This window comes from Phyllosticta capitalensis (assembly GCF_038381095.1).
Source record: "Phyllosticta capitalensis strain CBS 128856 chromosome Unknown BKA78scaffold_13, whole genome shotgun sequence".
NCBI classification, from domain to species: domain Eukaryota; kingdom Fungi; phylum Ascomycota; class Dothideomycetes; order Botryosphaeriales; family Phyllostictaceae; genus Phyllosticta; species Phyllosticta capitalensis.
The window spans coordinates 1,356,457-1,368,976 of record NW_027117451.1 but is presented as its reverse complement, the minus strand read 5'-3'; the positions used below and the strand labels follow the sequence as shown (position 1 = coordinate 1,368,976).

Sequence of the window (12,520 nt, the reverse complement as noted above, 5' to 3'; positions counted from 1 at the left end):
CGGATGAAATCACTTCAGGATCGGGATATTTCGCGCCGACCACGTAGCTGCGGCCTCCAGGTGGATAGCTACCACGCCAGCCGTACTTCAAGCATTGAGGCGCCGTCTTGGTACCATGTCCAAGCTATGTGTTTCAACGGCCAATTATCAGCATTGGATATGCCTCAACCCAACAAACAACGTTGAACTCCCTCTCTTCCTGTGCGAGCCCTCCTGGTGACATTCATTCTGGTTGACGCAGCACGATGAAGTCATGACGGTGCAAGCCCTTCCTTCAGACTAGCAGCTGCATGACCGCCAGCAAACATTATTGTAGTTCTACCTAATATCTCATCTCCACAGGGTGCAATGACGTCGCGCCACAGCAAAGTACGTGAGGTGCCCAGCCAAAGGCGGTAAGGCCGGGGCTCCAACGTCGGGCCCTAGGCCTTCAACTGCACCTCGTGCCCTCGTGCCTCTTCTGACCACCACCCAACAACAAAGCCCCGCTACATAAGATCCAGCTCTCCCAATTACGCCTCCAAGCCGCCCCATCCGCTCCGCTCCCTACAGCCCCACGTTCACCGGTATTCTCCGCTCAAGGTACCTCCCGCTGAATCGTATATCCTCCCCCTCTTGCCCGCCGCATCCAGCTGGGCCCTCTACTCTACCTCACACCACCATGTCTTCGACTCCAAACAACACCGCAATGCGTACTCCAGAGTCTCGCCCTGCTGGTAGCTCCGTCATCACCGAGTCGGGTCGCTCCACGCCCTTGAACCTGCCTTCGGGCACCCTCCGTTTGCGCGCAGATAACAGCCAACGCCGCCATATCCAGTGGGCCGACGATGTCATCGACAACGAGGGCATGGGCAAGAAGTCTTCCAAAGGTACGGAATCCCCACTTCTCTCCCCCGAACGACTGGCTGACCGCATTTAGTCTGCTGCATCTACCACAAGCAGCGCGAGTTTGGCGAATCTTCCGACGAATCCTCCGACGACTCGTCCGACAGCGACTCTGACAGCGAGCCCGACAACAGCACCGCGCGCCCATCTAGGAACAGCGGAGCCCGTGGTCGTCCTCGCCACTCGCATGACCACGGCGAAGGTAGCTGCGGACCCAAGAAGGGCAATGCTCGCGCCAGGAAGCGCAGCCCCAACGCATATGAGAAGATGCCCAACTGCAACAAGAACAAGGGAAGCAGCAGCTAGATTGCTCTGCTAAATCAACTTTCATTCATGTGTAAACGACTTTGCATACTTCAGGCGGCGTTCGTACGGAACAGGAGCATCGCAGCGACGGTGTTTATGGCGAGTCATCGGGTTCAAAGGTGGCTACTTTACTGCAAAAGGGCGGGCTGGGCTTGACAGAAGCATCGTCTGAGACGCCGCCTGGAAAATCGATTCTGGCGCAGGCAATCTGCCCTCGGCCTCAAGACTAGACGTCTGGCGGGTCCTTGAAAATTCAGTCTCATTACTTGTCAATGCTCGCCACGTTAGTGTCGTTCTTTTCTTTTCGTTACTCAACCGGAACAGGAGCCACATCAAAGTTTACGCGCTTGACCAACAGCAGTGGTAGGCAGGGTTGCAGTCCACCATGGCGCCTCTCAGCCAATTTGGTTCAGTTGTTGGTCCGCTCCAATCGAGGGAACGCTCTCCCAGTATTTGCAAAGCAGATGAGTGCTGCTGCATCCCTTTATCCTGCCCTTGATGAATTTAGGGCATCTTTGGACCAACATGGCCTTGAAGTCGGTCGCATCAACATTGCTAATCCATGGTTAGTTACCCAACAAGCTCACATCCCTCTGGAAAATAAAACTCCCCAAGCTCCCCGATTCTCATCCAGGGATTTTGCTCTTGCTATCTTGCCCTCGTTTCGTTTCCTGCCCTTCTGCTGCTCACGAGCCGACGCCGTTCACGAAGTCTACGACGATTTGATTTTCCAACACAGTTCCGTCGACTCATCGGAAGAACTACTGCTTCCAAGCTCGTCGCCATGTCAAGAGCCAGGTCGATCGAGCACCGCAAAACCGAGGGTGGTCTCATCCGCAAGCTCTGGGACAAGCTGAGCGGATCAAAGTCGAGCCGTTCTCAACGACAAGAAGCGCACAAATCTTACTGCTTCGACTGTCAAACAAGTTTACTGAGTAAGTCTATGCGGTCTTTATTCTGAAAGCATTGTGTTTCTGCGCGTTTCATTTTCGTATATAAAGTTTCACCAGGCTTCCTAGCATGGCATGAAGAGAAATGGCAAATCTAGAGTATATCCATCTGCATGCACCTCTTTTTCATCATGACAGGACTTTCCTTTGTCTTCGACCTACAAGATATTTGAAGTCACAGGCCCAAACGTCCTCGACGTAGTGAATGCGGCTAAACATCAACAGATTCGACCGGTTCTCCTTGGACTGAAACGCACAGAGATAGACGCTCACGCAAGCACCGAAACGGCAAGTTGTCCAAAGACAGAGTAGATGAGAACCGACGGTGCGCACGTTGCGGTGCCAGCATACACAGCGGGAGGCGCACAGATCCCGATGAAGTAATCAAGACTGCGCGCCAGCAAGCCAGACAGTCCGACCGACGGCGGGATGGATGGGAGATCGAGTTGGAGTCGACATTCAGAGAGCGTTCCGCCCGCGCACGCAGAGACAACCGGAGAAGATCTCGTCGCAGGGAGAACGCCAGGACGTCGACGATCCGCGACGCCACAGGACAGCGCCATCGACACCACGGCCGTGACGGCCGAGGGCACCGGGAGTCATCGCATCGCTCTCATGCGCCACGGCGGGGCTGGACGTCCTACGAGGAGACCAGGAGGCGGCCGCGTCGCGGCGGCTACGCGTGGGAGGAAGGCTCTCGTGAGCATGACTTTGTCCGCCGTCCCGTTCAATCCAGATCAAGACGGGGTAGCGAGAGCTCCTGTTGTCCAAGACATCAGCGAGCTGGATTCACCCCGGAGCAGATTGAGCTTCGCCGTGGGAGGAGGCAGGGGTTTATTTGGCCTCGAGACGACGATGACCGCAGCGTGGAGGAGCATGTTCCTCCCGTGCCCCCAGTCCCCACACCAGCTACATCTCCCAGTTCAACAATCCGCCCGGGAATGATGTTGGTGGACCCAGAGGTCTTGAGAAGAGCACTGGAGATGCCGGCACTTGCACAATCCTCAGGGACGCGTCCGGGAACAACACAGCCCCAAAACGGACGGGGAGCGCACCAGCAGCGAGATTACGACGACCAAGTCGAGCCATTGACCTCCGGCCAACTGCTCGACTTGGTCCACCGCTATTTGTCGGGCGAACTCGACGCGGATTGCCCACTTGCTCGCGCGCACTCCCATATTCTCGACAAGATCACGCGCGTGTTTTCAGCGGCGCAGATTGCGCAGGCCTTGAGAGAGCCGTTGCCTGATGATGTACGGCAGCGCGACGCGGAGAGAGCGCCTGCGGGTCGGTCTGCCGAGGAGTCGACTGTCCCCCGGCCGCCGCGAGAGGCTGCGAATCTGGTGCATCACGACCCAAGTCCCGCCGCCTCTTCTCCTTCCCCGAACACCTCGTCTCACGGCACCGCAAACGGCAAACCGCGTTCTGGTCCGGCTCCCCCCATCTGGACCATGTTCAGGAACTATTCGGCTAACAACACCCCAGTGACGAGTCCGACTGCGCCTCGCTCGGACGCCTCTGCCTCTGCCCCTGAAATCCCTCCAAAGATCCCACAGCAGGCGGTGCAACAAAATGCTGGGCCAAGCAGCAGCCAGCCTCAAGAGCTGGCGAGCGCACCACCTCGGGCCGACGAGCGGTATGAGACGTTTGGTGAGCGTGCGTTGCCGTTCTTGCCAGAGGGGAGCTCTCTGCGGGTTCCGTTTTCTGGGGACTCGTTTTTGGATGGAATCACAGATGACGCGCCGGAGCCGGAGGAGGAGTTGTTGGAGTACCTGTCTCCGGGGTCTCCTGTGCAGTTTTCGTCACCAGAGTGTTCAATATCCCAACCATCCCGGCCGCAGCAGGACGTAAATCAAGCTCCGCCTCCCGCAAATCACCCGCGATCTGCCGTAGAGCAGCTGGAGGCGATGCTGCCGGGCCTGTCTCTGGAACCGCCCAGAGATGCGCGCCCAAGGTCGCGTACTCGCAAGCCACGGCGCCGCTTTTCGGCCAGCTTAACGACCCTCACGGAGGCAGACGACGCGGACGAGCCGTCGCCATCTGACCTTCGAGGGGCGGGCAATCGCACGTATTCGATGCTGTCTCGACCGCCGCCAGACATGTTTGCGTCCGGCGACACCTACGGAAGTGCACCGCCCGTCCTCCCCAACTCTATGATTGCATCGGCTGCGTCTGCATCTACTACGTACCTGCCGCGTTACTTTGGCTTTGAGCCTGCGCCGGGCCAGGAGCCGCTGTGGTATTTGAGGGGAACGGGGCTGGATCGGCTCGCTGGTACTCCTGTATCGCAGGATAGCGTCAAGGTCGGATCGGTGCCGGTTCGCACGGCTACGGTGACGCGGATTCCTGATGGCTTGATTGCGGAGCCCTGTGCTGCCGAGATATGTGGAGGAGAAGAGGAGGAGGAAGAGGAGGAAGAACAAGGAGAAGAAGAAGCACCCAGACCCGCCGCCCCCCGTCCACCTCCACCCGCCCACGCCCTCTCCATGCCCGAACGCCCCGCGCCCGGCATCACCGCGTGCGTCTCTTCCGCGTCGCCGTCCATCCAGGCTAGAGTCGTCTCCGGGCCCCCCTCACCACCACCACCACTACCACCCATCATACCTACACCAACCACGACGCCCTCGAGCTTCCGACCGCAGCAGCAGCAGTCGTCGTCGCGGCTTCCCATGCCGCGCAGTCTGTCTGCGCAGAATGTGACGATGCCCTCCTCGAGCTCTCGACCTCCTCTTCCTCCTGCTTTGCAGATACCAAAGCCACCACCACCGAGAGCTGGGCTGAATCCGAATCTAAGGCTGCAGGCGCAGTCGCAGCCTGCGCTTAGACCGGCGCCTGCGCAGCGCCAGCAGCAGTCCTCTTCGCAGCAGCAGCAGACGCAGGCTCCGGCGCAGTCTCAAGCAAAAGCGCCGCAGACGCAAACGCAGACGCTCGAACGGACGCCAAGCACGCGCTCCAAAGCGGCAGCTCCTGCGTCCAGGCCTGCGTCCAGGAACCAAGCTCCTGCGACGACGACGACGACTACTGCGACGACGCCTTTTGCAGCTCCCAGTCCACCTGCGGAGAAGAAGGCTGAGCGCCAGGTGCCGCGCTCGCAGCAGGCCACGGCGTCCTCGTTGGCGCGCAGCAATTCCGTCAGACAGGGACAAGCGGGAGGAGGAGCAGGAGCGCCAGGCTCGCGCGCGCGGTCGGCTTCTGGTCGTGGTCGTGGGAAGTAAGAATGGTAGGGCAGGGCATTGAAGGGCAGGGTTGGGTTGGGTTGGGATCCGGGACTGGTGAGGACGCAGATCAGGGGTGTCCGTGGACAGGGCACTGGCTGGCTGGTTGCTGGATCGCCTTTGTTGCTAGGTTTCTGGTGGTGGTTTGCTCGTGGAGGCTTCACGTTTGGGTTGGATGTCTTCTTGGACTCGAGGGGTGGGATGGGCATAGCGGGCTGTTTGATTCTGGATCTGGCAAGGCGTTGGATGGGACCATTGGCGTTTGCTTTTGTTTTTGGTGGTGTTTGTTTACTCGAGGAGGAGCTCATCCCGGAGGTTGCTTCAGGGGCATGCCTGCTGATGGCTGGCTACCTCTTTGTACTGCCGCGACAATACCCATTGGATGACGGAATATCACACGAAAATGTTGACTTTCTTTTGAAGAAGTGTTTGACGACAGACCAAAGTCGGAGCGCGCAGGGATGAATGAAGTGGAGTTGTTGAGTTCAGACGACAGGGTGACTAGAGCTCGCGCACGTGGGAGGCCCGAGCTCCTCGGCGCCGGCGCAGAAGCGGCCGCGACCAAGACTGGACGTCAAGAACTTATCCGCGGGCAGCTCCTTCACCCCAACCATTGTTGTTTTCTCTCCATCCAGCTCTGTGTGTACACCCTCGCAGTCATCGCGACACGTCGTCTCCAGCTAATCCATCCCAAGACATCGCTTCCCCAGCATCCATCCTCTCCATCGACCGTCATCATGTCCGTCCCGGCCTTCAGCGACATCCCCAAGTCGGCCAACGACGTAGGTTTGAAGAATTGCGCGATTGCGCCATGACATGTCTCCTCGTCGCAGCCCGGCAGCTGACAATCATGTGCAGCTCCTGAACAAGGACTTTTACCACAACTCGGCTGGCAAGTTATCCAAGGTTGCCCGTGGCCTGCGCTCCTAGCTTACCACAGTGTTTAGCCGCCCTCGAGGTCAAGCTTGCGTCCCCCAACGGCGTCGCCGTCACCACCAAGGGCACCTCTGCCCACGAGGGCCCCATCAACGGCTCGGTATATTCTCTTGCATCGCAACATTCCAGGCCGAGGCTAACGCGGCACACACAGGTTGAGGGAAAGAAGGCTCTCTCTAACGGTATATTACTACGCGATCTCTTTATTGTTGTCCCCATCACGCCACAAAGAAAGCGGGGTTTCCGCTGCGTGCTCGCCATGTTTGGCGTGCCGGGCCCACCCATGATCATTCAGGGACTGATTCAGTATCGACAACCAGGCATCACGGTCACCGAGTCTTGGAGCACCGCCAATGTCCTCAACTCCAAGGTTGAGCTCGCCGACACCTTTTCCAAGGGTCTCAAGGCCGAGCTCTCGTCCGTCTTTGCCCCCGCCTCGGGCAACAAGGGCCAGAAGCTCAACTTGACCTTCAAGCAGCCCATCTTCCAGACGCGCGCCTTCTTCGACTACTCGGCCGCCGGCAACCTGACGGCCGTCGTCGACGGCGTCGTTGGCCACGAGGGCTTCCTCGTCGGTGGTGAGGCTGGCTACGACGTCCAAAAGGCCGCCGTCACCCGCTACTCGGCCGCCGTTGGCTACCAGACGCCCCTGTACAGCGCCGCCATCACCGCCACCAACAACCTGAACCTCTTCACCGCCTCGTACTACCAGAAGGTCAACTCGGCCGTCGAGACTGGTGCCAAGGCTTCCTGGGACGCCAAGGCCGGCTCCGCCGTCGGCATTGAGCTCGCCAGCAAGTACAAGCTGGACCCTCTGTCCTTTGCCAAGGTGAGTCACATTTGGACAAGGAGAAAAAAAAAAAAAAGGACAAGATTGATAAGCTTCAAAACACACAGGCCAAGATCAACGACCGCGGTATCGCCGCCATTGCCTACAACACCAAGATCAACCAGGGCTTCACCTTTGGCATTGGTGCCTCGCTCGACACGCAGAAGCTCAACGAGGCCGGCCACAAGGTGAGTGATGCACGGGACTCTTTCCAAAAATTGTTTTTTGACTGGCCTCCAGATTGGCGCCTCGTTCACCTTTGAGGGTTAAACAAACCCCTTTGATACCACACACTGGGCTCGCTCTGTAGACGAGACGGATGAAAAAGGATTGGCTGGTTGGTTTGCGTGTCCCGGCCAATGATGGGTGTGCTTGATGGAAGCGGATGTAGATGCATTTCAAAGCTCTTCACGGACAATTGTCGTTTTTTCTGTGTGAAATGTTGTTTGAATTGTGTCTGTGCTCTTTCTCTCTTGCAAAGAAACGTCTGTCCCGACCTGTTATGGCGCCCCGTGTCTTCTCTATGATGCCATGATCCTTTCACGATAAGGTAGTCCCATCCATCCCAGCCCGTCCCGTCCCATCCCATCCCAGGCAGCCAGCCAGCCCGCTCTCGCAAAACTCCAAATGACGCGAATTCGAAAAAGGGCCAAGTCTATTTCAACCCGTCCATCTGCTTCTGCTCGTTTTGGCAAAAAAAGACAAAAATCAACCAAACAACTCCCTCAAACACATCATCTCCACCCCACGACGGCGGGGACGCCCGTCGCGAGGCCAATTGCTGCACTCACCGCCACGAAATTCGCCACGACGCTCCAGCCCCCGCCGCCGTTCTTCATCTCCTCGGTCGTCTCGCCCCAGCCTTTCTCCCGTGCCCTTGCGCGGAACCGCGCCGCGATCTCGCTGTGCGTCCGCATGTGCGCCGCGCGGTCCCAGTGCGGCAGGGCGCTGTCGTGGCCGCGGTGGGCTTGCCCGGGACCGAAGCCGCCGCCGTAGGTGGAGCTGGAAGAGGAGCTGTAGGGGCTGCCCGTGTAGTCTTCGGATTGGGAAGAAGAAGAAGATTGGGACGAGTCGTGGGTGGACGAATGCGGGTCGTCCTTGGGCGCATACGCCGCGCGCTTCGCGCTGTACGCGCCCCACGCGCCGTTGCGGTAGAAGCTGGGCGGCGGGCCCTTGAACGCCGTGCGCCGCCTGCTGAGCCCCGATGCTGGCCGCGACCCTGCGGGGCCCGAGTAGGCGGCTGAGGCGTAGGGATTCGAGGAGGATGATGAGGAATATGGGGAGGAGGAGCGGGACGAAAGCTGCGCGTCATACGCGCTCCGCTTGCTCGCCGAGCCCAGCACGTGGTAGGCGGCGCTGATGGCGACGAAGCGCGACGACGCGGACGGGTCGCCCCGGTTGCGGTCCGGGTGGTGCTGCTTCGAGAGCGTGTAGAATTGTCTGGCGGGCGTGCGTGAGTACATGTACCTGCGTGTCCGGGGCGAGGGAGCAGCGGGGAAATGGTGGTCAAGGAACGCACTTTTTGATCTCGGCCGCGCTGGCCGTCACCGGCAGGTCCAGCGTCTTGTAGTGGTCGGGAAAGGCCTCAGCGCCATGGCGGCGCGCAGAGGCGTGGAAGTGTCGGAGTGGTGGTCGTGGTAGTGGTGGAGGCTGCTGCTGCTGGCCGCCGCCGCGCAGCGGACGGGGAGCGATTCGCGGGAGCTGCGCCGGGCGTGGCATACCTCATGTCTGAGGAGGGAGAGCCGGGGGTCGCAATCAATTTAAGGGGGCAGGCGGGCAAACATGAAGTCGCGCGTACCGTAGGTGATGCCCGTGTGGTGGTTGATGATGACGTCTCCGAGTATCGGCTGGGGGGTGTGCGTCTGGCCTCCGTTATCTGATTTGTTATCTGATGGGCGTGCCGGCGCGAGGCGGGCCCGAATGGTGCGCCTACAACTCCCTTCGAGTCAACCTCTGCCCATGGCGACTCTTTGCTCGCTTCCGGTGTCGGGAAGTTGACGATAATTTTTTTGTTGTTGAGGGGCTCCGAGACGCCAGTCCACTTCTTGGTGCGATTATCGGGCTGATCTGATAAGGGGAGGCTTCTGGATGCGTAGGTACTTGCGTCAGCCCTACTGGACGAATTGCTGGTCCGAGCATCCAAGAAGGAGTGTACCGGTAGGAAGGAACTCGTTGACTGCTGGTAGAGTTTGTCGTCTTTGGGCATTTATTTTTGGTTGTCTTTTCGTGGTTGAATGAAGTCGCCCGCTCCACTCCGCTCCTCCGCCCTCCGCCCCTCTCTACCTTAGGTCTCTCCGCTCCGCCGCGCTTGGACCACTATCAAGATGTGCGGCCTCAGCTGCTGCATCCCCGCCACGGCACTCTCCAGCCCACCACGACCATAACCATGGCCGCTCAAGTCGCCGACGCCGTCAAGGACCTCAAGCGTGTGTCCAATCTGCGAGTTTCCCGCTTGCTCCCACGCGCTCCGCTAACACGACCCCAGTTGACGAGTCCAACCAAAAACCAACACCAGAAACCACCGCCGACAACAATGTAGAAAACGGCGACGACTCTGACGACGACGCCGACGCCCCTGCCGACGGCGCTGCTCCCGCCGAAAATGGCGCCGCCAAAAAGAAGAAGAAGAAGAAGCCCAAGAAGAAGAAGAAGGCTGGCGCAGCAGGCGGCGGCGCCTCGAAGCAGTCGGATCCCCCGCGCGTTCTAGTCTCGCAGCTGTTCCCCAACAACTCGTATCCCGAGGGCCAGATTGAGGAGTACCGCGATGAAAACCTGTTCCGCACGACGAGCGAGGAGAAGCGCCACTTGGACCGCATGAACCAGGACTTTTTGAACGAGTACCGCGCCGGCTCCGAAGTGCACCGCCAGGTGCGGCAGTGGGCGCAGAAGAACATCAAGCCGGGCATGTCGCTGACCGAGATTGCCGAGGGCATCGAGGACGGCGTGCGCGCGCTGACGGGCCACCAGGGCCTCGAGGACGGCGACAATCTCAAGGGCGGCATGGGTTTCCCGACGGGCCTCAGCTTGAACCACTGCGCCGCCCACTACACCCCCAACGCGGGCAACAAGATTGTCCTGCAGCATGACGACGTCATGAAGGTCGACTTTGGCGTCCACATCAACGGCAGGATAGTCGACAGCGCCTTTACCGTGGCCTTTGACCCCAAGTACGACCCGCTGCTCGCGGCCGTCAAGGACGCCACCAACACGGGCATCAAGGTACGTTTTGCGCGCAATCATTCGTGTCACCCACTCACACCCAGCAGGAAGCCGGCATCGACGTGCGCATGTCCGACATTGGCGCCGCAATCCAAGAAGTCATGGAGAGCTACGAAGTGGAGCTGGGCGGCCAAACGCACCAAGTACGGCCGATCCGCAACCTCAACGGGCACAACATCAACCAGTACGAGATCCACGGCGGCAAGTCGGTGCCCATCGTCAAGGGCAGCGACCAGACCAAGATGGAAGAGGGCGAAATCTTCGCCATCGAGACGTTTGGCTCGACGGGCAAGGGCTACGTCCGCGACGACATGGAGACGTCGCACTACGCGCGCCGCGTCGACGCGCCCAAGGTGGCCCTGCGCGTCAACTCGGCAAAGGCCCTGCTGAGCAGCATCAACAAGAACTTTGGCACCCTGCCCTTCTGCCGCCGCTACTTGGACCGCTTGGGCCACGACAAGTACCTGCTGGGCCTGAACCATCTGGTCCAGAACGGCATCGTCGAGGCGTATCCGCCGCTCGTCGACGTCAAGGGGTCGTACACGGCGCAGTTTGAGCACGTAAGTTTTGGCAATGCCCCTCCCTCGTCCCAGACGGTTGCTAATCTTTTCACCTAGACCATCCTCCTGCGGCCAAACGTCAAGGAAGTCGTGTCGAGAGGCGACGACTACTGAGGGGCCCCATTGACAGAAATCGAAAGCAGAAAAACGAGCGAATTCTTAAAAATTTGAACAGCATTCACATTACCAGTGTCCAGAACATCACCAACTTTGTGCATGATGTGCTTGCTTCTCGCCGGCCAACGGCGCGTCCTTGGATATTGGATGCAGAGGCTGCTGCCGTTGGTTGGCTGGTGTGGGGGAAAGAGTCTGACAGCGGGGCAACAAGATTGACGAACGACAAAGGCCCTTAAGGCGAGCTTGTGGTGGCTGCAGCGTCTTCTGGTACCGTTGTATATGCATGTGCCTGCCCAGCGCCGGCATGGGCGGGAGGAGCATCCAGAAATGGATACATTACGAATACACTGCTCACTCTTTCAACTTTGTCACTCCTCGTCGTCGATACTTCTTTGTGCGCATCGCTGCTATCCTTAATCAGTCCCTCCCTCCCTTGTTCTGCGCTGAGATGGATGCCGTTGATTAGGTAGGGAAGGAGGAAATGAGGGCATGGTGTGCTAGTGTGGTAAAGTGAAGGGCCTTAGTAAGTTTGAAAGCTTGATGTCGTTATGGCGGTATGCTGACCAGCAGCGTGGTTGCGCTTTGACGTTTGCTTGGAATGGAGGGTCAGGGCTGGGAAAGAGTGTATTAACCGATGGTGAATCGGGCCGGAAGGGCGCGTCCAGAGGCAGCCAGAGTGAGTTGGACTTCGTAGTCAAAACGCGCGCAACACAATTTTTTGTAATTGCGGATTGTTTGTGACATTTCCGATGGCGCCGCTTGGGGTGGAGAGGGAAGAGGTGGGAGGGTGGCAGGCTTTTATACTGCTAGCCCTCGCAACTGCCAGTCAATGGAACGACTGGCAGTCAGTCATTCAGGGGGGTGTGCCGGGCGGGGCGCGTGATGAGGCATGATGTCGCTGCTGCCTTGTCAAGTACTGAGCACATGATTCTCTCTTATTGGGCTTGTTGATTGAGGGTATAAAAGCCTGCTCATCTGCGGCACCCAGGTCTAGTCTCCAGGCACGCTTTCGACGACTCTGAATTATCGAGGCTCGCGAGTCGTACTTGGCTCGCCATCAGGTTATGACCCCTACTTCTGCGGCTTTCGCCCCCTTTGAGACTTTTCGATTCTGCTCGGTGGGGTGGGATGAGCGGCTAGCTCTGAAAACTGCATCGGAGAAAGTGGTGGTTGGCGTTGTGGTGTCATGATGATGAGAAGCATGTTATGTCGTTGACGGGCGAGGTGTTCAACCCCTTTCTCTTCTCTGCAACGCGTGCGAAACAGCGCAAGGAAACCATCTTGGAAAATGGTAGCCGCAAGGCAAAGACAGAAGACAGTCTTCTGGTTGCCAGGGACAAGTAGCGTCCATTCTGCGCACAGCTACTTGACTGCAGCAGTACCTTGATGGGAGAAGTGAAAGGGACTTTTATAGCTGCTGGACAGCCAGAAAGAAAGGAGAGGACACGCAGCGTGGACGCGTGACTTGACCAGTTGCGGCGTTGTCCGTCCGTTGGAAATGTC

General features: G+C 58.7%; 7 protein-coding genes across 7 annotated transcripts; 5 read left to right on the top strand and 2 right to left on the bottom strand.

The window, feature by feature from the left end:
* Positions 1 to 661: 661 nt before the first annotated feature.
* Positions 662 to 1,191, top strand: BKA78DRAFT_300626 (phosphatase inhibitor-domain-containing protein; the record flags this gene model as incomplete). The annotated part of the gene is made up of 2 exons (XM_066887228.1): positions 662 to 869; positions 920 to 1,191. The coding sequence occupies 2 exons, from the start codon at positions 662 to 664 to the stop codon at positions 1,189 to 1,191; spliced, it is 480 nt and encodes a 159-aa protein (XP_066738884.1).
* A 136-nt stretch (positions 1,192 to 1,327) lies between these two features.
* On the top strand, positions 1,328 to 2,153 carry BKA78DRAFT_66030 (uncharacterized protein). The gene has a single exon (XM_066893537.1). The coding sequence runs from the start codon at positions 1,464 to 1,466 to the stop codon at positions 2,046 to 2,048; it is 585 nt and encodes a 194-aa protein (XP_066738883.1). The 5' UTR covers positions 1,328 to 1,463; the 3' UTR covers positions 2,049 to 2,153.
* Positions 2,154 to 2,891: 738 nt separating this feature from the next.
* BKA78DRAFT_384121 (uncharacterized protein) lies at positions 2,892 to 4,794 on the top strand (the record flags this gene model as incomplete). The annotated part of the gene is made up of 2 exons (XM_066893087.1): positions 2,892 to 3,569; positions 3,627 to 4,794. Coding segments are annotated over exons 1-2 (1,653 nt in total), but the record flags the coding sequence as incomplete, so codon positions are not given.
* BKA78DRAFT_328659 (uncharacterized protein) lies at positions 4,668 to 5,828 on the bottom strand. The gene has a single exon (XM_066889611.1). It carries the CDS (start codon positions 5,662 to 5,664, stop codon positions 5,035 to 5,037), a length of 630 nt encoding a protein of 209 aa, XP_066738881.1. The 5' UTR covers positions 5,665 to 5,828; the 3' UTR covers positions 4,668 to 5,034.
* A 97-nt stretch (positions 5,829 to 5,925) lies between these two features.
* On the top strand, positions 5,926 to 7,541 carry BKA78DRAFT_328651 (mitochondrial porin-like protein). The gene is made up of 7 exons (XM_066889610.1): positions 5,926 to 6,138; positions 6,215 to 6,248; positions 6,304 to 6,392; positions 6,447 to 6,474; positions 6,613 to 7,121; positions 7,190 to 7,309; positions 7,362 to 7,541. The coding sequence occupies exons 1-7, from the start codon at positions 6,094 to 6,096 to the stop codon at positions 7,389 to 7,391; spliced, it is 855 nt and encodes a 284-aa protein (XP_066738880.1). The 5' UTR covers positions 5,926 to 6,093; the 3' UTR covers positions 7,392 to 7,541.
* A 314-nt stretch (positions 7,542 to 7,855) lies between these two features.
* On the bottom strand, positions 7,856 to 8,840 carry BKA78DRAFT_357760 (uncharacterized protein; the record flags this gene model as incomplete). Its single annotated transcript, XM_066892275.1, has 2 exons — positions 7,856 to 8,561; positions 8,641 to 8,840. The coding sequence occupies 2 exons, from the start codon at positions 8,838 to 8,840 to the stop codon at positions 7,856 to 7,858; spliced, it is 906 nt and encodes a 301-aa protein (XP_066738879.1).
* An 819-nt stretch (positions 8,841 to 9,659) lies between these two features.
* On the top strand, positions 9,660 to 11,014 carry BKA78DRAFT_259196 (methionine aminopeptidase 2; the record flags this gene model as incomplete). Its single annotated transcript, XM_066885346.1, has 3 exons — positions 9,660 to 10,340; positions 10,388 to 10,900; positions 10,958 to 11,014. Coding segments are annotated over 3 exons (1,251 nt in total), but the record flags the coding sequence as incomplete, so codon positions are not given.
* Between the last annotated feature and the right edge of the window lie 1,506 nt (positions 11,015 to 12,520).